General features: G+C 39.5%; 1 protein-coding gene across 1 annotated transcript in view; it reads right to left on the minus strand.

Annotated features, from left to right (window-relative positions):
* Positions 1–1495: 1495 nt before the first annotated feature.
* MSANTD2 (Myb/SANT DNA binding domain containing 2) overlaps positions 1496–27714 on the minus strand; it is a 33952-nt gene continuing 7733 nt past the window's right edge. Inside the window, 5 exon segments of the mRNA XM_017853851.1 lie at positions 1496–2568; positions 2570–2597; positions 2599–2613; positions 7917–7977; positions 9644–9899. Coding sequence (XP_017709340.1) covers positions 1762–2568; positions 2570–2597; positions 2599–2613; positions 7917–7977; positions 9644–9899 — 1167 coding nt within the window. The 3' untranslated portion in view covers positions 1496–1761.

Genomic DNA, 27714 nt, shown 5'->3' on the forward strand with positions numbered 1-27714 from the left:
GGGAGGATTGCTTGAGGACAAAAGTTTGAGACTAGCTCGGTGGAAACATAGCACAATCCCTGTCTCTACCAAAAAAAGAAAAAAAAAAAAAGTGAAAACATTGCTGGTGTGGTGGCACTCGAGCCTATAGCCTCAGCTGCTCAGGAAGCCTTGAGGCAGGAGGATTACTTGAGCCCAGGAATTCGAAGCTGCAGTGAGCTATGATTGCACTCCTGCACTCCACCCTAGGTGACAGAGCAAGACCCTGGGTGACACAGCAAGACCCTATCTAAAAAAAAAAAAAGATGTTTCTACTGGATCTTCCTTCCTTTTGAGAGACAGCAAGATTATATCAATTTTCCAGTTGTACTCCTTGAGAGCTGCCCCTGAGTACTGAGTGTAAAAGATGAGGAATGAGTCTTTTACAAATTCATGTACTTAGGGTCAAAAGGATTATCCTGGTCATTTTTAAAAGAATCACAAAATGAGATGTCCAGTGACCTTTGGTACTCTGACAATAATGACATTGGTCAGTGAGGTATAGAGAATGAAAGGATGTGAAGATACCCTGCTCTGTTTGTTCTCTTCATTCTTAGCAGTAAAGTCAGAGCACAGCCCCACTGCCAGTGCGGCCACACTCTGCTACAAAAGCTCAACTACTACGCCAAGGGGCCAGGAATTACTTTAATTTTTTTTTTTTTTAAAAAGGTTTAAATGGCAACACAACTGTAAAGTTGGTACATCACAGAAACAAAGGTCTTTGCAGGCAACACTGATTGGAAATAGCAAAACACTTGGTTGGTGAAAAAAATGAAACTCTAAATTATATACAATAGTAGCTAAGGGTGATATTGAAAACAGTCTTTTAACTGTGAATCAAGATGTAACTTGCCATTATCTATTGCTTATTTATTCAGGGTTGTAAATATTACTTATATAGAGACACAGAGATGTGTAAAAATGAAACATTGTGAAAAAAATACAATTTTTCAATTTCATATGAAACTCAAAGTATAAGTTTTGTCCAATATGGAATGTACCTACATTTGTTTATATTAGGGCTCTAAAATCCATTTAAAAATTGTTTTTCTGTTTTTAAAAAAGAAATAGCTGACCCACCATGCAAGTTCGCTATATATCTTGCTTGCTCAAAATGAGCATTTTCAGGTGAGGTCTGTTTTTTCTGGCCCAAGTCTACTATGATTCCTTAGAAGTCGTACTGGCCCAACTGAAGAAAGGGTTTCCATGAAGAGTCTGATGGTGGCATCTGGATGAGGGGTGGTCCCGGTAATGGGAAGTGAGTAGAGAAGAAGGAGCTAAGAGCCCAAATCCTTNATCTATTGCTTATTTATTCAGGGTTGTAAATATTACTTATATAGAGACACAGAGATGTGTAAAATGAAACATTGTGAAAAAAATACAATTTTCAATTTCATATGAAACTCAAAGTATAAGTTTTGTCCAATATGGAATGTACCTACATTTGTTTATATTAGGGCTCTAAAATCCATTTAAAATTGTTTTCTGTTTTAAAAAAGAAATAGCTGACCCACCATGCAAGTTCGCTATATATCTTGCTTGCTCAAAATGAGCATTTTCAGGTGAGGTCTGTTTTTTCTGGCCCAAGTCTACTATGATTCCTTAGAAGTCGTACTGGCCCAACTGAAGAAAGGGTTTCCATGAAGAGTCTGATGGTGGCATCTGGATGAGGGGTGGTCCCGGTAATGGGAAGTGAGTAGAGAAGAAGGAGCTAAGAGCCCAAATCCTTATGAAGGATGACATTCAGTTGTTAAATTTTAAGGGGTATCCAATGGCTTTTTCCAGGCACTCAACTAAAGAGCCTGCAGAAAGAAAATCCCTCTCTACTTCTACAAATGTGATGTAGATGGATTTGGGAGAAACTCCGGGATCCACAATACAGTTCTGAGACAAAAACCCATTAATACCAACCCAATCTTTGCTGAAGGTTTTGGTATTTGCTTGGAAATGTAAAAATAAGCACTGCTGCAGAGTCCTGACCTCAGCAATCCCGAGGTAGCAATAGATAATTCGGGTGGGTTCTATTTCCACCTGTAATGAGGTTTGTGCTGAAAGGGTTTCCAGGTCAACCCGGCCCTCTTTTCCTGGGTCCAGGGAACGCTGCTCCATGTGTGGTGAGAGGGGCCTCTCAATACATTCTTCATAGCCAATGGCATAAAGGCCTGGGCTTTTAGGAATACCCCCAGGCAATAAATATTGAACAACATTCCCACCAGTTGGTTTGGAGTGGGCAATGGGTATCCAGTCAATTTCCATGTGCAGCTCCAAGCACCTAGCTTCGCTAATAGTGATCTCTAAAAATTTGTAGTAAACATTTTTCCAGTTCATTTTCTGCACTCGGGTCATAATGATCCGTCCTTCAGGCTTCTCAGAGTTGAAGTACTCCCGAAGTCGCTTGCCAAGGGGCACCTGGGAGCTGATCTCAGCATAATGGTAACGGATATCCTCTTTCCAACGGGTGTTATAACCAATTCCAAAAATGGCCAGTTTATTAGAAAGATGGAGCCTTGAAAAGTCTGTCCAGCTCTGAAAAAGTTCCCATTTCAACTGTAACCGATTCCAAAATCTGCACGATATTGCATGATGTCTCTCTTCCTGGAAAGAGAAATAGAAGTCAAATTCCCTAAGTATCTAGAACAGCAGTGTCAGATAGAACTGTCTGTGATGATGGAAATGTTCTGTATCTGCTCTTCAATGTGGTGGCCACTAGAACATAAAATGTGGCTGAGGTATTACATTTTTAATTATATTTAGTTTAAAATTACATTTAAATAGCCACATGTGACTAGTAGCTACTGTCCTGGGCAGTGTAAGTCTAGATAATCAACCTATTAAAACGAAAGAAACCCACCCCTAGCAAGTTTCTGAGAATTAATGATAAACTGCTTTCCGTGACTTCCATAGCCTCACTGTATAGTCAGAATCCATACCTTAGACTCTAGGATTTCAGAAATCTATGGATCATAACATTTTAAAGTGGCTATTATGTCTACGAGGGCCTTCAGACCTAACTACTTACCAAAATAAGGTGAAAAATGCTGTATTTAGAAAAGAAAAGTATCTGGCGTCACTTAAAATAATTAACAGCTTAATTTCTAACCTGGAAATTCAGAAAGTCCAATAATGGGCTTTGTGTGTGCTGTGGGAAAATATACAACTGATTATGACTAATGACCTTTTGAAAGTGACATTTTCTATTTGTCTGAAATTCATTACTAATCCCAAAATTAAAAGAAGTCAGGTTAGCACAGAATTAACATCTGGGAATTCAGACAGAAAAGGCTCACATTAGGCTTAGATTTCAAGAGAGTAACATTCAAGATAATAAATTGAGACTGTGCTAGAAAACCCTTTATAAAAAACAAAAGAATTATTTCAATTTTGACTAGTATACTTAACAGAATAAGACAAGAAAATGCTGGAATTTTTTTTTTTTTTTAAATTTCACAGGTTGCTTAAGTCATGTAATTTGTATACATATGAAGCTATATAAAGTTTGTTTCTCAAGTACAGCAAAACTTTGATACTGGAAGATTGGTTTGTTAAATATTAACTTGGAAACGAACTATTACCCTCCACATCAATTACAGGTTTAACCTACAAAAACACTCAACCGCCACACTTACATACAATCACACACAGGCAAGAAAGGGGTGTGTGTGTGCTAATAGGTTCTTGAAAAAAGGCTCTGCAAGGAGCTCCATCCTTGAGACTTTTCCTATTACATTCTCATACCTTGTAGGGGAGGAGCTTTGGGAACATTCTGGGGAGGCTTCACATGGCCATTCTCAGTCTGTCCTCTCGCTCTCCTTGACTTCCTTTGCAAGATGGCAAAGAATTAATATTTTGCTATCAGCTGCTTCTTGGAGCTAAGACTGCCCTGAATTTACCATCTATCCTTTAGTTTGTCTTGAAAACTTTCAAGTATGAGAGTGGTTATCTAGATGAAATCACTACATTCTCGGGGAATTACTCCCCTTCTCAGAAGAGACAAAAGCACTTGGTCACTTTTATGATGTCTGATTGTGGTCCTTATGAGGCTAAGACATAGATCATATTTCTGCATAAGTCGATGCTTTAAAGGAAAATTATCTTTCATAGCTACCATCTTTCCCTGCCCTCCTTTGAAATGTTTTATTGATCTTACAGAGGACTATGCTAAGGAGTTGGGATGGAGAGCAGAGATTTTTGTCTGTTATGCTCAGTGAAGTATCCCAATGCCTGACATATAGTAGGCACTTGAGAAAAGTGTTGAATAAATGAGCAGACTAGGAGATTAGCTAGGTTCAGCTAATCCCACCTGTACCTAAGGAGAAAAAGCAATCCCATGCCCAAATCACGTTATTTTATTCAGCATTCTCATGGCACTAATGCTATAGTCAGACCCTGCAAAGAACCATTTTAAAGAAACTCTTGGCCTACCCAGACCTTGTTCAGAATCTCTCGCCTCGAGAGCTGAAACCTGGAGGAGAGGCAGCACAGGCTGGATATTTCTGCAAAGCCTGTCAGTTTCCTGCCCTGCTGATCTGAGCCTGAAGCTGATTTGGACTCAAGATTCATACCAGCATTTCAAAGCTCTGGAGCACAATGAGAACTAGACTCATTAATTGTTATTTAAACATTTATAATTGTTACTTAAACTTTTAAATTACTCATTGTTATTTAAACAATTCCTGAGAACTGTCTGTTAGATTTCCTGGTTTTTGACGTTCCAATCACCAGAAACGTTTAAGTGGTTTGAGGCTGGTGACGCGAAATCCATAAAATTTGAGTTCATTCCTAGTTATATCAACTGGGCCTCCCGTGAAGGTCCTGAATGATTATAAGGAAGAGATAGGACACTTTAGTGAAAAAAACAGTGACTTTTTTTGGAGAATAAGGGTTTGAAAGTATAGATTTGTAATAACTTTTTTTTTGTTTTTTGGAGATAGGATCTTGCTCTGTCACCCAGGCTGGAATGCATGACTCACTGGAGCCCAGACTTCCCAGACTCAAGTAATCCTCCCGCCTCAGCCTTCTGAGTAGCTGGAACTACAGGCATATGCCACTATGCCCAGCTAATTTAAAAAATTTTTGTAGAGATGGGGGTCTAGCTATGTTGCCCAGGCTGGTTTTGAATTCCTGGGCTCAAGCAATCCTCCTGTCTTGGCTGCCCAGGATGCTGGGATTACAGGCATGAGCCACCACTCTTTGCCTTGTAATAACTCACTTTTTTTTTTGAGACAGAGTCTCACTCTGTTATCCAGGCTGGAGTGCAGTGGCACCATCTCGGCTCACTGCAACCTTTGCCTCTTGGGTTCAAGCAATTCTTGTGCCTCACCCTCACCAGTAGCTGGGATTACAGGTGTGTGCCACCACGCCCAGCTAATTTTTTTTTTTTTTTTTTTTTTTGAGACAGAATCTGGCACCTCCACGTCCCAGGTTCAAGCAATTCTCTTGCCTCAGCCTCCCAAGTAGCTGGGATTACAGGCAACTGCTACCACGCCTGGCTGATTTTTTGTATTTTTAGTAGACACAGGGTTTCACCATGTTGGCCAGGCTGGTCTTAAACTCCTGACCTCATGATCCGCCTGCACCAGCCTCCCAAAGTGCTGCAATTACCGGCATGAGCCACCGCACCAGGCCTAATTTTTGTATTTTTACTAGAGACAGGGTTTCACCATGTTGGCCAGCTGGTCTCAAACTCCTGACCTCAAGTGATCCACCCACCTCGGCCTCCCAAAGTGCTGCGATTAAAGGCGGGAGCGGGAGCCATCATGCCCAACTTATTTCTTTTACAACAATAATCAGTTTCCCTTCCTTTGGTACACCTTGATGTCACACTCCTAAAAGACAACTACTTCCCAATAATAAATGGCCTTAAACTTACTGATGTGGGTGATTAGCTTCTTTTTTGAGAAATGAAATAATGGCTACCATTTGGGGGAAAAACTCCTCATCCCTGAACTCTCACCCTCTTCCCAGACATGGAATCAGATCACAACGGGAATTCTCTGATTCCAAAGAGAGACTGAAAAAGAAATGAGCATTTACAAAGGGGAGGTGATAGTGGTGGCTTGCTGAATAAAAACAACTAATGTGGCCGGACACTGGCTCACGCCTGTAATCCCAACACTTTGGGAGGCCGAGGCAGGTGGATTACTTGAGGTCAGGAGCTCGAGATCAACCTGGCCAAAATGGCAAAACCCCATCTCTACTAAAAACACGAAAATTAGTCGGGCATGGTGACACGCCTGTAGTCCCAGCTACTCGGGCTGGAATTACAGGTGCTCACAGTGAGCTGAGACTGCACCACTGCGCTCCAGCCTGGGTGATGGAGTAAGACTCTGTCTCAAACAAACAAACAAACAAAAAACAACTAGTGCTTTCTTTTTTTTTTTTTTTTTTTTAGAGGGAGTCTTGCTCTGTCACCCAGGCTGGAGTGCAGTGGCCGGATCTCAGCTCACTGCAAGCTCCGCCTCCCGGGTTTACGCCATTCTCCTGCCTCAGCCTCCCGAGTAGCTGGGACTACAGGCGCCCGCCACCTCGCCCGGCTAGTTTTTTGTATTTTTTAGTAGAGACGGGGTTTCACGGTGTTAGCCAGGATGGTCTCGATCTCCTGACCTCGTGATCCGCCCCGTCTCGCCTCCAAAGGCTTGGATTACAGGCTTGAGCGACCGCCGCGCCGGCCGGCAACTAGTGCTTTCTTGTTGTGCTGCCTGTCACCTATCACAGCCCTTTTTGCCTCTTCTCTGCCATCTCTCAGACATCAAGATCACATGTGTGGGATGAAGCACCCAAGAATAAGTGGGTGCTATCAATACTCCAAGGTTAACAGGTGAAAAAAATGAATGATGTTCCTTACTTTCCCTATAAATTTTCTGTCAGTATATTCCCCTCAGTAATTGTATTTAATCAGGGACTCACTTAAAGCTATTAAAAAGAACCACAATATAATGTCACTGGTAATTCCAAGAACTACGATGTCCTTGCACAAAAGATAATGCTAAACTCAGGGAAGATCAAGTTGTGTGGACCAGGGAGGACCCTGTCCCTGGACTTTCTTAGACTTTCCTCTAGCAACTGCTTTCTTCTCCAAATGTATAATAGGTCGTCTAAGAGCTTTCTTTTTGATTCCCAAAATACTTCAGGTGTCCCTCTGGTCTGCCTCTCATTTCACCTAACCTCAGATAAACTCAGGCTCCTGTGACTCATCTTTGTGCCTTAATTAAATATCCAGATGTCCACATCCACACACAGGCAAACACCATAAACACGCCTGTTTTCCTGTAACACACTTATTTCTTCTTCTATACAAAATTATCAACATTTTAGCTAATCACTGAAAGAGTTAAGCTAAGATGTGAAAGAATGTATAGACATCTGGCTGGGCACGGTCGGTGGCTCACGCATGTAATCCCAGCACTTTGGGAGGCTGAGGCGGGCAGATCACCAGGTCAGGAGATTGAAACCATCCTGACTAACACGTTGAAACCCCGTCTCTACTAAATATACAAAAAATTAGCTGGGTGTGTTGGCGGGCACCCACCAACTACATAGCTGCGTAGTCCCAGCTATGCAGGAGGCTGAGTCAGGAGAATGGCGTGAACCCTGGAGGTGGAGCTTGCAGTGAGCAGAGATCGCACCACTGTACTCCAGCCTGGGTAACCGAGCGAGACACAAAAAAACAAAAGAAGAATGTATAGACATCACAGTTCTTGGAATTACCAGTGATGCTATGTTTGCGATGCTTTCTAATAGCTTTAAGTGAGTCCCTGATTAAATCTAAAGAATGAACAGACATGCCTCCTTGGTGAATGGCTGGAACTTTCATAACATGTCTAAGTATTTTCTGATCTTCCCAATGGTCATTAAACTCAGGCAGACACACTTTCTGGAAGGGTGAAGCATCTACTTACTGTGCTTCTTCAGAAGACTCTTGTTTTATTTTTAATGTTCTCTTTGTGACAGGTATTTCATCTGAAAAGCAAATATTTTGAAACAAGTTATATTTTCCTAAGTGGTGGCATGCATGTATGTAGATAAGTAGCTATGTTTACTGATCATCCCATACTTTCCAAAACCAGGCTTTTATTCTAGCGTCAAACACTGTCCAATATCAGATTTATAAATATAGCTCTTATATAATGAGATGCATACATTCATATGCAAGATCAGAAACCAGCTCGACAAGTATAAAATTCTTCAAGGTCACCAATGGATTTCCAGCTAGGAGCTTAAAGCTTAATTTCACTGCAGACATGATTTTAAAAGGACAAGAATAAAAAAATTCTGTTCTATTTAGATTTTCTATGTAGGTTTTACAAAGCAATTATTCCCCCAATATCAGGATCAACACATTCTGCATACTGCTTTTTTCCCAAAGGTTTGAGTGACTTAACTCTCCACGGCAAAACCAGTGTTATGGAATGCCAAAGTAATTTAGACCTTATTACTCCTTTGAAATTAATCGGCAGTGATCGCTCACCATCTACCCCTTTTCTTCTTCTAATCGCTAAGGCCATCTTATATGCTGTTAGTCTTATAGTTTTATAACCTCTTTCTTCTTTCACTGTCTTCCAATATTTGAGGAATATTTTAAAACAACATTGCTAAGAAACATATTAGCATTTAGTCCTTTTCTTTGGAATTAACATTTTTCTATCATCAAGAATTTGGTAAAAAAACAGAGCCCATGGACTTTTATCTAAACCTCAGGGAGCATGTTTATACTGCCAATCCGACTTATACTTCCTTGGGGGTTGCCTGAGCACCAAGGGCTGGGAGCAAGAACATATCCTTCTAAGTGAGTACTCATTACACAACCTGCTCTTAATGTATAATGGCTGATTGATCAGTACTTCCAAATTATGAAATCAAATTATGAAAATAAAAATTGGAGCATGTAACGCGCAAAAAAGCAGAACAACCCCACAACTACATATACACTCTTAGTTAGGCCTTACAAGTTTAGATTTCATGACCAGGAATTTTATTTTCCATTTCTAATGCCTATGACTATATAAATCATTCCAGCTGCTGTTGGAATGGGACCCCTTAACAAGTGTGAAGGAACACGATCACACAGTTCAAACATCAGCTCTATTGAAGATAAACGGAGGCTTCCCCTCAATTTTTGTTCAGGCTCAAGTCTGGGAGAAACCTTTTCCAAATCATAAACAGAAAAGAAAAATGTATTTGGGATAAAGGAAGGAATTCCTAAGAACTACATCTAGAGCACTCGGGCCAAGAGTCATTATCTTAGCAGTCATCTTAGAACTAGAAGGTACAGGATACTTAGAATTGCATAGGGTGTTACCTGTCACGGAGGGTACTTGTATAGCTCAGAATTAGAAATTCTTCTGTGTCTTTGGGAATCTTGCTGGTAAATAACTTGCCAAATGAACAACACCAAGCACCAGTTGGCAGTTTAAGGCTAAACCAAGGATGCCCATATTGCCCCAAATAGACTGGGACATGCAAATTCATAAAAGACATACAAGGCAGAGATGCCCTTTATGCTTCGTGCTGGCCACTATAAGGAATGGCACCGAAGATATTTACAGATAGGAAGTGCTGGTGCACATCCATAAAGGCATATACACACACACACAAATGTAAGTATCATGTATGTTGGCATTCTTACCCAATTCCTGATCTGTTGGATAGCCATGGAGATCCTGACTGTGGTTTCCCCAGTCCTCCTGTGAATAGTCCTCCATAGTGCTGCCATCTGACTCCAGCTCCTGGTACAAGCCACTACTGTTAATAAGTACAGGCTGGCAGGGCTGAGCATCCCATCCTCCCTGACCAAACACCTGTTCCAACTGTTCAAATGTGTAACTGCTCTTTCTTTTCCCAACACCATGTTCTTTCACCCGACTGTAACACCTGCGAAGGGTCTAAGACACAAAGTCTTTTGTTATTCCTTTAAAGCTGTACTTCCTCTTCCAGGTACGGACCACAGATATTAATTACTATTAGACAGACACAGACAGACAAACATAGACACATTGTTACAGGAATGCTAGATTTCAAATTCATTATTATATTAGAAAAAATACTAATTTAGCATTTACTCAAACATGTTATAATTAAAACAATTATTTTGCAATTAATTATCCATTAAACAACAAGAAACATTACAACATTATTGCATGTACCCCATACACATATTTTTATACCCCACCCCATTTAAAAGAATAAGGGGGGGAAAAAAACAAGAAATACCAGCCAGCCAATAGGATGCACACCTGCCACAGAAGAGAGAGAGTTGCTATTGTGCCCAGAATTTGGAAAAAGTGAGGGAAGGGAGGACAGAAAGAAGAATTTCCCAAAGCAAAGAATACCTAACTTACTCTTGATTAAGAAGGAATGAATATGGGGTAAAAATAATTGCCTAAACAAATTAGCTAGTAAAACATATTACTTACATAGTTGTATTCCTTACTAACTCAGTCTTTGTGGAAGCCGCTAAAATTTGAAACAGAGGTCAAATCAATAATGCTACAAATTCCAGGTCTCAAACATCAATGATCAAGAAACGGTACACTAATACCTACGTCTACAACTAGACAGTCTACTAGTCTATTCTACCAACTCCAGCTGCCAGATAAACAAACCAACAAATGAAGCCAGTGATTTCTTTTCTGGGGGAAGGACAGGGCAGAGCGGTGTTATTCACTTCCTTTTCTGCCATGTGACACACAGCAAATAAATATCATTATGCAAGTCCACAGATAAAACCTGAATAATTTTATTCTCTTGTACAACCCTTCCATTTTTACCATGGTCTTTATTTCTAACACATATCTCTGATTATTAGCCCAGTTTCTTGAGTTTAATGGTACATCTTATGCTATATTATATGGCATTTCAAAAGATAAATCAAGGGCTTAATCCCAGCTTCCAAATTTAGTTAAGTTGCAACCAGTCTCTATCCCATCTCTGCCTCCCTTTGTTCCTTCTAATCTCCCTTCTCATTTACTGAGTTTCACTGAGATTTTTCTTGAAATAAGATCTCTTTTCCCTGGTGGCTACCAAAGACTTTCTAACTCAACTGTTCAAAAGTAGTTCACCTCAGACTTAATTTATAGGCATTGCCAGACTAAATTTCTCCTAAACGTGAGATTGCAATCGATAAGCCAATATGTTAATTATTTTCACCAAACTAAAACAACTCTTAATAATCTTTATAGAGCCTCCAAGGAAGTTCAGTCTCTTTATTTATTTATTTTTTGAGACGGCATTTCGCTCTTGTTGCCCAGGCTGGAGTGCAATGGTACCATCTCGGCTCACCACAACCTCCGCCTTCTGGGTTCAAGTGATTCTCCTGCCTCAGCCTCCCGAGTAGCTGGGATTACAGGCATGAGCCACAATGCCCAGCTTATTTTGTATTTTTAGTAGAGACGGGGTTTCTCCATATTGGTCAGGCTGGTCTCGAACGCCTGACCTCAGGTGATCCACCCGCCTTGGCCTCCCAAAGTGCTGGGATTACAGGCGTGAGCCACCGCACCTGGCCAGGAAGTTCAGTATCTTTAATTCACAGTTGACAATCTGTAAGATACTCTGTCAGATACTTTAAAAATTTGTCCCTTGAAGCCAGAAATCTAGATGGGTAAAAGGAATAATAAAAGCACGACATGTGTGATGATCTTCGTCACACAAAAACAGAACAACAATTAAGAGTCTCCCACCCTAAAGCCAGCCGGCCTGCCCCCTGCACGAGCACCTGCCTCATTCTCCCTTTCTTGAGATCTCTTCTGGAGCCTCAAACGATGCCTTAGAGAACTGAGGTTTCCAACAATACACTCTTTATTAAAGTGTTCCTTCTTCCTCTTTGTAAAAGATAGTCACAATTACATAAGACAAAACTTTCTAGAACAATATAGGCAAATATGTGTCATGGGCAAACCTTCCAGTGGAAGGAGACAAATGCCTGCAGCAGAGCTCATTTGACTTGCTACACACTCCCCCTTTCCCAGCGCCCTCTGCCCTCCTTGCAGGGATTGGAATTTGAATTCCAAACATCCCTTGCCAATTTATTTTTATCTCACAATGTCTAGTTTCTGCCTCTAAGAACACCCCAACCACTCTTTTCAACTCCTCCAAGGACCGTAAATGGAGAGTCCCAACCATGTCCCTTTCACCCTTCCAAGGCCATAAATGGAGAAGGAAACCATGCCACTACTCGCTACTTACTGACTGCCTGGAGAAAAGCATTCAGCACACACAACAGCCCAGTTGGCTCTGTTGCTGAGGGTCATTTCAGAAGTCAAGGAATAAAACTAACATTCCTTTGAAGAAAGGTGCCACACTTATCAGGAAGTGACACGAGCATAAGCAAAGCCACCAATCTCTGGCAACAGACATGGGAGGAAACCACAGAAAAGACTTACTCTCTTTGGAACCACCAAATTGAGCTTGGCTTATGTAATTGTGAATAAGAAACTAGCAGTATCTAATGGTTACAGATATGGAAGAAAAGTCAGGTGATACATTTTACAATTTATCAAAAGACACTAACAGATCTTGCTACCTCTTACTTTGTACTGTACTTCTGTAATACACTTAAATAGTGCAATATGCTAGTATGTAAAATATCTATCAGGGGCCTGAAGGAAAGATGTTTGGTAACTTTTAAAACCATGATAGGAATTTGATGTATTGAAATCATGTTAAAAAAGATTTCCCAGCTGATTTTAACACTCTCAAGATATAAATGCACTTAGGAGGTAACTTCTGGGTTCAGTAAAGACCACAGATCCAAGGAGAGGCTACTTAAATCAACTAAGAAAAAAAAGAGTAAGAACTTAAACTTCAGCTTGACTGGTACTATAAGAAGCACCAGGATTTAGTTAAACTTGAGGGAGTTTAGAGATGGATAAAAAGGAACTGTGGAGACCTTCCAATTATCACCCATAATAAAGCAAAAAAGGTTACACTTTCCATACTCTAAATTAGCTAAAGTATGTAATTAAGACTGTGTGTGTCAACAGTCCTACATAAGCCAACTTAAAAACCTATTCTAGAGCTGAGATTACAATAATGCTCAGAAAAACGAAGCCTCAATTCCCATTTCAGACAGCTCTCAAATCCAATAAGAACCTCAGTTTGGCTTTCTTGGGAGAAGCACGTCCTATTCAACAAAAAAACCTTGCTTCCCTTCCTTCTTCCTTTATTTTACTCATCCTAGAAATTTGTAGTAACTTAAGCTTAATCGTTTCTAAAATCAAGGTCTGGGGTGGGGCAGAAATGTGCTTAAAATTATTAAAAACGATTCTATTCACAATTAGAGATTGTAATTTTCCTTACTGTTGGAAATCTCCCCGGTAAACTGACATGATGCTGTTGTCTCCCCCTGGAGGAAGAGTTGTGAGAGAATACTGTATCCTGAATGAAGCTGTAGGGATAGAGGTCAGGAGGAGTCAGGAAAACCTGGACTGAAGAACTAAAGCATAGGTAACAACTTGATAGGTGGTCAACCCAGGAGTTCATGGTATTTGATTTGGAAGCAATGGCAAGAGAATGCTTACTGAATTCACCGTGCCAAGTGCTTCATGACTACAAAGGGAAAAGAACCAGAGAAAAGACTTGAAAGACGTCCCATTACCAAAGCAGGGGGAAAAATAAGATGGCTGACAACTGACAATTTATAGGACAGAGTGAAAGTTTTGCCAAAGTTTAAGATTAGAGTAAAAGGAAATGAGAGAATAAAAAGATGACATTCATTGTGGATGAATGTATGGGGAGTCTATGGGGGAGGGGGAAGGTAAACAAAGGCAGGAGTTTTAGATTGGCAGGATTGGGGGTTTAACGGCAGCAATGCAGAGAAAGACCCAGGGTTACAGTACACGTAACATTAAATACAGTGCACAATGCAGCTATCTTGCCAAAGTAAGTAAATCCAGTATTGGGTTGTATAAGCAGAGGAATCACATGTAAGCTATGAAGGTGGCTCTTCCTCTCTATTCAGCACCGGTGAGGCCACAGCTGGAGCACAGCATTCAGTTCTGGGCATCGAACCAGCTACAAGAGAGGGAAATTGTAGAGTTCAGAAAAGGGCAAATAAAATATTGAAAGGCTTGGAAAATAAGATCTATAAGCAGGGACAGTGGTTTCATCAAAGCCCTTCCTGACATTATCTAAGCTCCTTTTGAGGTGAGATTAAGGTTTATTTTGCTTCAGTGTCCTCCAATCCTTTGACTTTCAGGAAATGGGAAGAATTAAATTCTTCCCTGGTAGGGCAAAGTAGAAAACAAACTAAATAAATCATAAAGGCATATGCCAACCAATTCCAGTACTGGCTTAATAATTTTCTCAAAGTTTGCCCCATTTCATACAATCATAAAATATTCACCAGGACAAAACCACTGTTCTAGCTAACTGACCATACGTGGCATGGAGCAATATAATGTGGAGGAACAGAAATAAGGCATAACAGCTATATAAATGTATTGTTTAGAACACATTGGCTTGATCAGTCTAAGATGTCAGATGAAAAATAAAGTCAATCTGCAGGGAGGACAGCTTAGTTATAATAGCAGGAAACAATGTTACAAGAAAAAACAAGCAGTGAAACAGATTTTCAAATGTAGTTGTCAAGCTGGCCACACTAGAAATGGATTACATAGTTATCTTAATCCACTGCCAAGTACACATGATAAATTTCAGATTCCTTTTACCCAAATGATTAAAGAGCACGCTTATTCACAAACAAGGCCTTAAAAATCACATATCATGCTCCACAAGAGATGAGGACATTTACGCTGGGAGTGAATTTCCAGTGACTGATTTTCTTATAAAATTGTTAAAAATGATACCTCAGACTAAAGCAGATTTGTATTTTGAAGCAACAAAGGTCTTTGAGAAAAAGATCTTATTCCTTTAACATTACTGCTATTGTAACTGTTAAAACTAGTTGCTCTTAGTTAATTGAGGCAACAAAACAAAACACCATTTAATATCTTTAAGAAAAACATTAATTTCTTCAGCTATATTTTGTTACTGTGAGCATAAAAGTAGGAAACAAAATTTCTTACGTAGCATACATAAATAAAAAAAACATTTCTGCACACAGTAAGAAAGATGTTAAGAATCTAGCATAAATTTCTATATACATCTTTTAACACAGAGCTGTAACTAATGATTAGGAAATTACCTAAGGCAAAATCCATCTGGGGTCAGCAGAACTTTTGCTACCTTTTTTCTTAGGTATTCTGTTCACTGACATCTGACAAACTGACTTGCCAATCCCCTAAATCCTTTAAAACCAACCAAACAAAAAAGCCCCAACAAAGTAAAACCAAAAAGAAAAACGTAGCAAACTTGTTTCAGACTTACTGCTACAGAGCACGTTCTGGCAAATACAAAATGTTTTTATTTTTCAAAATGTCTTTATTCTATCTTTTGCTTTTCCTTTCCAGGGCAGAAGTTCTTAACCTTTTTGAGTCATGGATCCACTCCTCAGAAAAATGCACACATACACAACCTGTCCCATACAATTTCAAGGGGGTACGTGGACTCACTAAAGAGCTCATACAAGAACCTCTTGTTAAAAAACTCCGCTCTACATACGTAGTTCTTTCCTCCATAAAATAGAACATATATTAGTTTGAAACCCTAAAATAAGGTAAACTTGTATCTTAAGGTTTTATAGGAGATTCTAAAAATTGGAACAACTATTTTAAGTACAATTGTCAGTTCACTCACTCTCCTGTTCATTTAGATGAAGCAGCACTAATATTTCCTTTAAGAGGTAAATTAGCCAAATTCCCGTTTCTTGAAAGAAATAATTTCTATGAGTAAAAGCATACAAGGGCCGGGTACGGTGGCTCATGCCTGTAATCCCAGCACTTTGGGAGGCCGAGGTGGGCGGATCGCCTGAGGTCAGGAGTTTGAGACCAGCCTGGCCAATATGGTATAACCCTGTCTCTACTAAAAAGACAAAAATCAGCCGGGCGTGGTGTTGGGCACCTGTAGTCCCAGCTACTTGGGAAGCTGAGGCAGGAGAATCACTTGAACCTGGGAGGTGGAGGTTGCAGTGAGTCAAGGTCACACCACCGCACTCCAGCCTGGGTGATAAGAGAGAGACTCTGTCTCAAAAAAAAAAAAAAAAAAAAGAAAAAAAAAAGTAAAAGCATACAAAGATATTACTTTACTCTTCTAAAAAATACAGCACTTCTTTTACCTGCTGGGCTAGAAATCTTTTTTTCTGAAGTGATAATTAAGCAATATTAAATGATTCATTAGTTATGCTGATTATCTGTTCCAACTGCATCACACAGTACTTGATCATTCATTATCTGATTATCAATACAGATGCCAGATAAACTACCTCAAGTAACAACTTAAAACAGGAAAACACACATCCAGAAACATGTACAGTAAAGTAAGTCTTGACTATGTTCCTTAGTAGTCTCCATGGTGAAGCTCTCACATTTTCCTGCTTTAACACGCCTAATGTCTAAAGGGTCTCACAGGAATAGGCAATGTCTACAGTAATTCAATCGTCAACCCAAGGAGATCGCAGTCTAATGTATGACTCTATTAAAACTGTTCCTATTGTGATCATCAATGTTTTTTTTTTTTTTTTGAGACAGAGTCTCGCTCTGTCACCTAGGCTGGAGTGCGGTGGTACAATCTGGGCTCACTGCAACCTCCATCTCCTGGGTTCAAATGATTCTCCTGCCTCAGCCTCCCGAGCAGCTGGGATTACAGGCACCCACCACCATGCTTGGCTAATTTTTATATTTTTAGTAGAGACGAGGTTTCACTATATTGGCCAGGTTGGTCTCAAACTCCTGACCTCAGGTGATCCGCCTGTCTTGGCCTCCCAAAGTGCTGGGATTACAGGCGTGAGCCATTGCGCCCGACCAATGTATTCTTAATAACTGAATGGTCCTCAAACTTTGTCCTTAACTTATTTGACTTGCCTGCAGCATTTGATACTCTCCATCACCTATTGATATCACTGTCTTTGGCAAATGTCTCTTTATAACACTTCTTTTAATACACTGATCCACTGAAGGTGGGTGGAATTGCCTAAGGTTCTAATTACAAACCAGGCTCCATCTTCTAAACATTATGGAGCTGGACTCAGTGGCTCATGCCTATAATTCCAGCATTCTGGGAGGCCAAGGCTGGAGGACGCTTCAAGGCCAGGAGTCAAGACCAGCCTGGTCAATATAGCAAGACTTTGTCTGTACTTAAAAAAAAAAAAAAATTAGTCTGGGTGTGGTGGTGTGCACCTGCAGTCTCGGCTACTGAGGAGGCTGAGGCAGGAAGATCCCTTGGGCTTAGCATGTAGAGACTGCACTGAGCCATGATCACGCCATTGCACTCCAGCTTGGGCAACAGAGTGAGACCCCTCTCTCTAAAAAAAAATAAAAATAAAAACAAATACAAGTTCTGAATGGAAAAGAACCTTAGAGATCTTCTAATTTATCTTCCTCACTTGACAAATGAGGAACCAAGGCCCAAAGATAAATAAGTATTCCTTTAAGAGGAGTTTGGCATATGAAAATTATCAAATGGCACTTAAGAAACTTTAATGTTTCCTAAGAAGTTATTTCACTAGATTGTAAGCTCCATGAGGTAAGGATGTTGTCCACCTTGGTTGTCTCTATTCCCCAAGCCTGGAACAGTGCCTATCACATGAGGCTTATTCAAAATACATATTTATTCAATACATAAATTAACCTAATTTTAAAGTAGTAAATCACTAGCAAGAGGATAAAATTTTTCTTAGCAAAGAACTTCAGAAAATTCATTGCTTAACTAAAACAAATTATAAAGTCAATGAATCTTGATGGGCAGGGCTCCTGAAACCTTTTGAAAATAGCTGGGCAAGGCTATTTTAAAAATATCTATCATTCTTGTTGTTACAGCTTTCTTTGGGCGGGCAGGCCACGTGCCAAAGGGAGCTCTGCAGCCCTGTCTAAATTTTTTCTTATGCCTTACAAAGTAAACAAGCAAATGAAATATTCAAGAATATAAGATAGTTCTGTCAAAGACAGGAAGGGGGAAAGACTCGATTGTTTCCTGATTTTAATAGGGTCAAACAGAATGACCGCCACAAACAGATCTTACCTCTCTGGAGCCTCAGTCTTTGTGGGGAACTGTCCAGGACTGAATCCTATCAGCTTGCACTTCATTCTGAATCTGGCTATCAACGACTCACTCACTTTGTGTTTATAACTGGTCAGTACTGCCTCCATGAGAAGAGATTCTTGCCTGGATTAATAACTCAGGGCCAGGTGCAGTGGCTCAAGCCTATAATCCCAGCACTTTGGGAGGCCAAGGCAGGCAGATCACTTGAGACCAGGAGTTCCAGACCAGCCTGGTCAACAGGAGAAACCGTCTCTACTAAAAATACAAAAATTAGCTGAGTGTGGTGATGCAAACCTGTAGTCCCAGCTACTTGGGAGGCTGAGGCATGAGAATTACTTGAACCCAGGAGGGAGAGGTTGCAGTGAGCTAAGACTGTGCCCCTGCACTCCAGCCTGAGTGACAGAGTGAGACTCTGTCTCAAAATAAAATAAAATAAAAAATAAAAGAAAGTAAAAACAACATTTTAAAAAAATATAAAATTCAGGAAATTTTGATTGTCAATGAACATCAAGTTCTAAGTTTTCTAGGTTCCTTCATGCTAGCAGCTGAGGGTCATGCCCATTCAGATTACTAAGAAAAAAACCCTAAAGAAGGACAATACTAATTGTTAAAAACAAACATCTTCCATGACTCAAGGAACTCAATTCATGTAACCATAAAGCTTCTGACCCTATGCTATGTGTGCTTCTCATGGACACTCATACGATGATCTCAGATGAGCAGTAATATTTGATGCAAGTCACACCTAGCATGCATGTTCATGTATAAGGGCTTCTTTAGGGTACAAGAATCCATCAAGACACGGAATTCTCAAGTGCTTTCCTAGTTAGAACAATACAGGTCAAAAAAGTAGGGTATACTGAACTATTTCAGTATATAAGCAGCAATAGGTAGCTACAGTCACCAAAGAGAGCAGAGAACACTATTTGTCTAGAACTTCCTCCTCACCTGAAAGGGAAAAAAAAAAAAATCAGTTGTTGGCAAAGAACTGACTGGGATTAGAGGTTATTTTCATGTGACCTCCTACATCACCTCTGAAGTTGCTATGTCAGCACCTCTTTGAATCTTTTTCTCAGTTCACACCTTGGGGGACTACATCAAAGAGGTATTCAGATACACTAAAAATGATACTTTTATTAGTATGTGATATCTAAAACACATTCAAGAAAATTATCTAAAATATTTCTGGCATAGCGGGGGAGAACCAGTCTTCGTTAAAGTACTCCCAAACAACCTCCACTACGAACTAATTATTCCATGGACAACCATGTCTAAAAATGAAAACCCCCCCGCCACCTCAAAAATCCGCACACAGCTTTACCATTACAACATCGTATCGCTTCCCAAATACGAAGGTGTTTCCATTCATGAGACCAATGTTTCAAAGGGACACTGTGCAGAGCAGGCTTCCCCTGAAGCAGTAGGCCACTTTATTCCTTTCATCTGTTGACCATGTGATTCTCTCAGTTCTGTTGTTATTTTCTTACTAAAAACTACCATCTATAGTGCAAAGATAACCTATAATAGAGATGTTTCCATTAGTAAATTTTACACATTTGGTTATGAGAAAAAGAATCCTGACAGGCAGATAAAATCATACAAAAACTAAGGTTATTTGAAATCTTCCCTCAAGACCTCTGGGTACAAACATTAAATCCAGATTCATTTACTTGTGAAAATGTAAACATTCAAAAAATATATCTTTTTTGCATTTACACAGTGTAAACTACAGGTTATCAACGTACGAAAAGAATACATCTTCATATCCTGACACATATCCTTTCTAAGAAAAACCTGAAAATAAGCATGTTTTATTATAAGCAACTATCCTGGGTGACCTGAACTTATTTAGGAAGTTGTTAGAAATAAATTCAGGCAATCATAACTACTTTTATAGCTCATTTGGTAGAATTTTTATATTCTATTCTTAGCTTTATGAAGATTGCTAAGAGAAACAGCCACATGAACAAATATCTCTGTACCTTCTAAAAAACCAAACATTTTCCTTACGTGGCTCAACGTGCCATGTAACGAAGGTAAATCATAGCTACCATTTCCTGAGTGCTAACTGTGTGCTGAGATTTGGGCGAAGCAATTTACATTATCATTCCTGCTTAACAATAATGTTAACAGAGAGTGTCCCAGGAAACAGAGTCTGAGGAGACTGTGCAGGTTTGCTGGGGAAGGCTCTTGGGAACCATGCATGTGGGAGACTGAGAAGCAGGGCTGGGCACAGAAAGAAGTTAAAGTAGACAGAGCTGCAACAGCAGCCTCTGCTAATCCTAAAATGAGGTATGGAACTCAGGTTATCCTTCAGAGTTACACCGAATTGAGGCAAGGAGGCTGGACCTTTGTGTTTCAGCACTGACCAGTTATTGGATTCAGGCTGCCACCACACAGTGGGGGCCTCATCTTGGGTGAGACAGTTCCCTTGGGTGGAGTGAAATTCTGAAGAAATCAACCAGAAGCCACCAGCAGCCAGCGTTCCAGACAGCTAGGGGGACCAGCATCTCAGTCCTGGGAGAGGGATCTGGGTATCACATTACATATATATTAAGAGATACATGGTGCACCCCTATTTTACAGACAAGAAAATAAGACAGAGAAAGGTTAAGAGCTTTTCTGAGGTCACTTTCAGTGTCCTTAATGCAAGTTCATCTTTGGTTTCAAAACTAAGACCTGGTATACTTCTCTTCAGAAGACACTGAAAATTATGGCAAGGCACTGTATTTACTTTTGCCACAGTTGCCAGGAAGCTCATAGATCATTTTAATATTTAGCTTAAGCAAACATATTTACCTAGGTTACTGCCATTTGCCCTGCATCCTGATTTCTTTTCTTCTTTTCTTTCTTCTTTTTTTTAATATGGGGTCTGTGTTGCCCAGGCTGGAGTGCAGTGACTATTTGCAGGGGCAATCATTATGCACAACAGCCTCAAACTCCTGGGCTCAAGTGATCCTCCTGCCTCAGTCTCCCGAGTAGGTGGGACTATAGGCGTGCACCACCACACCAAGCTGGCATTCTCTGTTTTCTTATTTCTTCATTCTACTTTTGGCTTTCTCAATATGCTGATATGTTTTGTTTGGTATATCATATATGAAAAAGCAGTCCATCTCATCCCCATCATCTATCTCTACGAAGTACACAAACCATTTACACATTAGGTAAACAATGGCAGGCATAAGGTAGTGGACATTCCATAGCCTCCTTTGATAAGCCACATCCTTACCTGCTTTTACTGTCAAAAAGTAATTCTACATTGTGTTTCTGCTCGTATAATTCAAACTTACTTCTTTTTGGAGGAGTTGGTCATCCAATAAATGCCATCATTTATCTGAGATCTTGAACGAATGACTGAATGAATCTTCTACAATTAAGTCTTACTTACTAGGTTTCAATACTTATTTTAAATTCTTCCTTAGGACTTCCAAATGTCATTGTGTTTCTGATCTTAGGAAACCATAAATTATCTCCAAGAATTTAAAAAATTCTTTTCATTTCAATGACAAGAAATATCAGCATAATGCTGTCCATCTAGGTGTTACTATACGATTTTGGTATTGTATTTATGACTGTTGATAATCGCATTGTTGCCAAAAACATGACTTCGATTGTCAAAATTTAATAAACATGGGCTGATTCAGAAGGAGGTGATATAAGCAAGTGGTTAAGAAGAGCATGGATTCCAGAGAAACACTGCTTAGTCTAGTGTCACCACCTGGAAGCTTTGTGACAAATTAATCTCTCTGTGCCTTGATTTCTTCATCTATATGGTGGGGCTGGTAACAGTACCTCCATCATAGATTTGCTGTATTAAATGAGAAAACACAGCATTTAAGAGTGTCTGCTTAATTGCTTGCACTCAGTAAATATTTGCATTATTATTACAATTATTACAAAAATGATACAGTCACACCATATGGAGACCAAGGGGCCTTATGAATTGAGGTTAGTTCAAGTAAAGTAGTGCAGCAAAGTGTGATATCACGAGGTGCAACATGGGCAGGAGTAACACGTAGGAGTAACATACTCAAAAGAACCCTTACCCTAGCAATCAGTGTCAGAGCCATGTCAAGAAAAGCAAGCTTCAGCTAAACCACATCATCTAAAGCATCATTAAACGAATGCCAGCTTGGGTTTTTTTTTTTTTTTTGGTTTTGGAGACGGAGTCTTGCTGTCGCCCAGGCTGGATGGAGTACAGTGGCACAATCTTGGCTCACTGCAACCTCCCCTTTCTGGGTTCAAGCTATTGTTCTACCTCAGCCTCCCGAGTAGCTGGGACTATAGGCATGCACCACCAAGCCCGGCTAATTTTTGTATTTTTAGTAGATACGGGGTTTCACCATACTGACCAGGCTGGTCTCAAAGACTTTTTTGATTTTTCGTTTTATTCAAAGTATTTCACACAACTGTTTAACATGTGAACTCTATAGGTAAAAGGAGTTTATATCTAGGAGTACCTATGTAAATAAACATCTTTTTGCCCATACATTATTCGAGTTTCACAAACATCTGGCTATACTGCCATAGTTTGACTTTTTTCTCAGTTCTTCTTTTATAGATAAAAGCCAATTAGTGCTGGGGGCTGTGGCTCCCAGCACTTTCGGAGGCCAAGGTGGGCAGACTGCCTGAGCCCAGGAGTTAAGAGACCAGCCTGGGCAACATGGTAAAACCCCATCTCTACAAAAAAAATACAACAATTAGCTGGGCTTGGTGCCGCTGTAGGCCCAGCTACCATGAGGCCGAGGTGCAAGGATCACCTGAGCCTGGGGTGGTTGAGGCTGCAGTAAACCGTGATCGTGCTGCTGCACTCTAGCCTGGGCAACAGAGCAAGACCCTGTCTCAAAAAAAAAAAAAAAAAAGCCAATTAATCATTTTGAAAGATTTATAATCTTGGCAAGAATATGGTGACAAACACACTGACATATAAACCAATGGGGAAAAAGGAATCCTAACTACCCACACAGAGTGAGGATTAGGCCTCACTCACTGGGCAACCTGTTTACAAGAAGCAGAAGGCAGGCAAAATTCAGCATGAATAGAAATATGAATAACCCACAAATGCACTTGGAGTTAAACAAAATAAAGAGCATGTAGATCTTTCATTCCTTTTTTGGTGCATAGAAATTTACTGGAATTAAAATCAGACTTACCACTACTGTTTCTTGAAAAATAACAAAAGGTTTCATGGATATATGGTTACGCTGCAGTGAAGAAGTTAGAATTTTTTTCCTGATTTTTCCTCTTAATTTTATAGTGTGCTTATATTACTTATATAAGGAAAAAAGTAATTATTTGTACTGTTCTCAAATTGGCACAACTCTGACTGCTCAAGGCCCAACTATTAGCCATGTTTTCTAAACTGTACAACAGAGAAGGGCTCTCTCCTGGTTTTGCTTAAGACTGACTCTTCAGGGCTCCACATAGTGCCTGGCACAATAGCAGATGCTCATGAACTGATGGTTGAATGAGTAAGAATGTAGCACTTTGCTGCTTGGTGGTACAAACCTCAATAACAACTGGATGTACATAAGACAAAGGAATGATATAAAATCATGTAAATCATTCTTAATAAAACAACAGCAAACGAACTGCTTTCATAAGCATAGTGAGAAGTATACAGCTCAACTTCAACGATTCATCAAGGAATACCATATTTGAGGGTCTTTTTCCCTAACTGTGTTAATTGCTTAATTACATATTTTAAACATCACATTATTTTCTACCAAAATGTAAGCTCTTTGAAGGCAGGGGTTTTTGTGTCAGCTTTGTTCACCGAGGTATTCCCAGAGCCCAAATCAATGCCTAACATGTAAATGGGGTGCAATACATTTTTGTTGAATGAATGAATGGAAAATTCCTTAAGATGGTGTACAGGTGGTGGAGATACCAAGTATTAGGTTGAAGCGCTTTTTGACCTATCCTATTCTTTCTAAATTATAAACCAGCTATTTCCCTTTAGAGAAAAGTATTTGTAAATTAAAAAAATAATAAAAGCAGTTTTGGGTACATATGAACTTTTATTCTGGTTTTATTAATATCAATTACAAACATAATTGGTTTATTTGAATCAAGTAATCTGAAGATAGTAGAGAGACAGTACTGTAAACGTCAAAGGCTATTACAACAAAGTAGTCTTACATAGGCTGAGAAAATGCAACTAGAAAGCATATCTAAGTAAACAACTTCTACTATTGTTATTTATATTGAATGAAGTAATATTTGATAGCCCAAAATATATAATTTATGAATACAGCCAAGAACACACACATAAAATAAAATGATGGCTGTTATTTCTAAAATACCTGAGAATAAACACAGGTTTGTATTTTACTAGAGTAATAACACATCCTACTAAGTGAAAAGGTAACACTCACTTGATTAGTGCCAAGAAAAAAAAAAAGAAGTATTTCCATTGGCTTTCAAGGACTTTTCTCAACTAAAAATAGTTGAGAATTATACAGATTTAAACACATGCCTTTTTCCACAGCAGACATCTTTCAATTATTTAGAACAATCGGAGGGGAGGGGAACTCTGCATTGATTATGAACTCCAGATAATTTGTAACATATGCATAGAAGGCACAGATCCACTAAGCATTCATTTTCAACACTGAATGAAGCTTCCGCAATGGTAAATATTAATAGCACACAGAACACAGTGGAGGAACCCCACATCAGAAACAGAATTAAATAATATCTAGTCATAACTGCAATCCTAACAGTTAATTGTTTAAAAAAGTTCTTTAGAGTACTGGTCTGTTGTTTTTGAAACTCAAAAGGTTTTCCTCCTATTTTATTTCATTTGTTTTAACATTACACAGACATAATTTTCCACAGAAAAAAACTGCTGGTTCTACATTAACGTAACACTAGGAGCACAAATCCAGGTATCTATCTAATAACACTTAACATTTGAAATATTGGATCTGAATTTTAGTTCTTACTCTCCGGTAATACTGTGAAAAAGTTGGGGGGAAAGCAGGATAATCACTTCTGAAGACTGGGAAGCAGAACTGAAGAGTCTGTAGAGACTATATGCTAGAGGCCATACGGACAGGACTGTCTTCATTTGGTATTGTAGTTGGTTTTCCTTGGGTTCTTATAAATCAAGCCTAAAAACTTCAGCTATGAAATATTGCTATGGTCTTTGATGACCGCAGCCAAGAATCCTCTGTGTAAGTTGGTAGAGAAGTAGATACTGAGTTGTCTCACAGGTTAGGATCTAACAAATTCTGGAAATTAAAATTCCCAGATTCTTCGAATAGGTCCTTGGTTTTGATGTATATAAAATTTATTCTTGTGTCTCCATCTTCATTGCCACTGCTTTACTTCACTTTCCATCTAGCTTGCTGCAAGAAGCCTCCAAATGACCTTTGTGCTTCCAGCCTTACCCTTTTGATTCTCCACATTACAGTCAGTGACAGTTTTAAAATTTAAGACTAACCATGTCATTGCCTGGCTTAAAATCCTTTGATGATTAGAATAAAGTCCAAACACTTTAGCACATCACCTGACCTCTTGTTTAAGTCTCCAGTCTCATTTCTTACTACTTCCCACTCCCCCGCTTCACCCTTTATCTCAAACCCTAGGCTCAAACTACATCTATCTAAAACTACATAATATAATTTCACCAGAATATCTAGGACAGGAACTGTTGCAAATTAATGTTTCTGGAGTTTCAATATCTTAAGTCTAAAAGAACACAACGAATGAAAAAATAACTATTGATCTCACTGTATTATCTTCTAGTCCTCTTTTAACTGTAGCTTATGGCCCATTAGTGGGTTGCACAATTAATTTTTAGCAAGTTGTGACCACCCTGGTCAAAAGAATGGCAGCTCCCATCCTTCCAGACTTTCTTTGCACCAGCATTTGGTAAGGGCGTCTCTGGAGACAGCCAAGACTGTGGCTGGGGAAGGGGAAAGATGGGAGGTACCACAGGGACTGGGGTGAAAAGGGGAGCCAATGCTGACAAGCACTGGGGAGGAGGAGGAGGATGTGGGGAGGATGGGGGCAGAGAAAGATGCCCTGCCAGGGCAGGTATTGTGTTAGGTGCATTCACATGTGTATACTGTTATGAAAGAGGCTCTACAGCTGGAGTGTCTGCCTTCAACTAGAACAGAACATATCAGAGTATATTACATGTAGTTAAGTATAGTGCCATTATGTAGATTAAGTTAATATTTACAAAGCACTTAGAATAGTGCATGGCACATAGAAAATACTATGTAAGTGTTGGTTATAATCACTGTTTTGTGAAATTTGTTTCAGTTATACATATATGTTATGCGACTACTAAGTCCCAGGATAAAATATATTTCTTCTTCCTGCGAATTGTGGTCAAAAAAAGATGCACTGCTTTGGTTTTACTTTCTAGCATACAAATTAAGAAATGAGATATATAATGGATATTTACCCAACTGCAATTCAACGCCATGAAAAAGTTGTTACTCATCACAACATATAAATGACCTGGAACTGGTATGTTCACTACAATGTCATCCCAAAACTACTGGCTCCACCATTCTACGTGGTTATGACACCATCAAGGCATCATTTATGACTCCTACATCACTCTTTCACCACGTGCCATGCAATACTGGCAAATTATTCTTCAATTGAAAAGCATGACTTTTTAAACAGCTGAACACTTAAAGATTTTTGAAAGTATATGACTGTTTGGATACTTCCAGTTTTACATTCTTTGGTAAGTATATCTCACTATATTTGCAGTTTGCACTATTCTAGGTTATGCTGCCTCTGAGCTTTTACAACAACTATTCATCTACCTTTGAGTCCACCTTCATCTTCAGGATCCACCTTTTGAAAGCCTAGGATGTGTGTGCTCCTATAGCACCATGAGCATAACATTAACATGACAACACAAGACCTTGCTCACAATATTGTAATTTATTCTTTAGTGATCTGACTCCTTTATTAGAAGACGGACATCTTGAAGGTGATGGTATACTACCGTAATTCTTGGACCTACTGCACTAGGTACTCAAATATCTGTTGATGAATAATGAAAAAAATAAAGAACTTATTTCAGACCTTCGCATTTAAAGAAACCTTGTGATGAATCCGTCAGTTGAATCTGATGACAGGGAATGAGTAAAATATCTAAATCCCGCCCCCCCACCACCACCACCTGCCAGATACCTGAACTTTAGCCAAGAGTTAAGCCCCACACTTTCCCCTGTAACCTTTCCCTGTTTTCCTCTGGCTTTCTAATGGCAAGGGAATTCAGGAGCCCAGCACCGCTGCATCAGCCAAGAAAGATATCAAAAGGATACTGAGTTCTAAAGCAGCAGTATTTAACTGGGGTAGCCTCCTTTACTAACTGACGGAGGCAATTTGAAACCTTAGGGATTCCTGTCATTCCCCCTCTTATTTATATTGTTTAAGTTATCAATGCTGGCCCCTGAATTTAGAAAAACCAAAACAATATAGGCTAGTGATATTGTTTCTTTTAAATGTAACTTGAGTATTTCCTTAACACCAAAATTTTCAAGAGACAGTTGATAAAACTCACAAATAATGATTTAATGTGTATTTTTCAGATTCAGTTTGCTATTCAGTACATTTTATCGCCAATTCTCA

This window comes from Rhinopithecus bieti, unplaced genomic scaffold (assembly GCF_001698545.2).
Source record: "Rhinopithecus bieti isolate Rb0 unplaced genomic scaffold, ASM169854v2 scaffold_37463, whole genome shotgun sequence".
Classification (NCBI taxonomy): domain Eukaryota; kingdom Metazoa; phylum Chordata; class Mammalia; order Primates; family Cercopithecidae; genus Rhinopithecus; species Rhinopithecus bieti.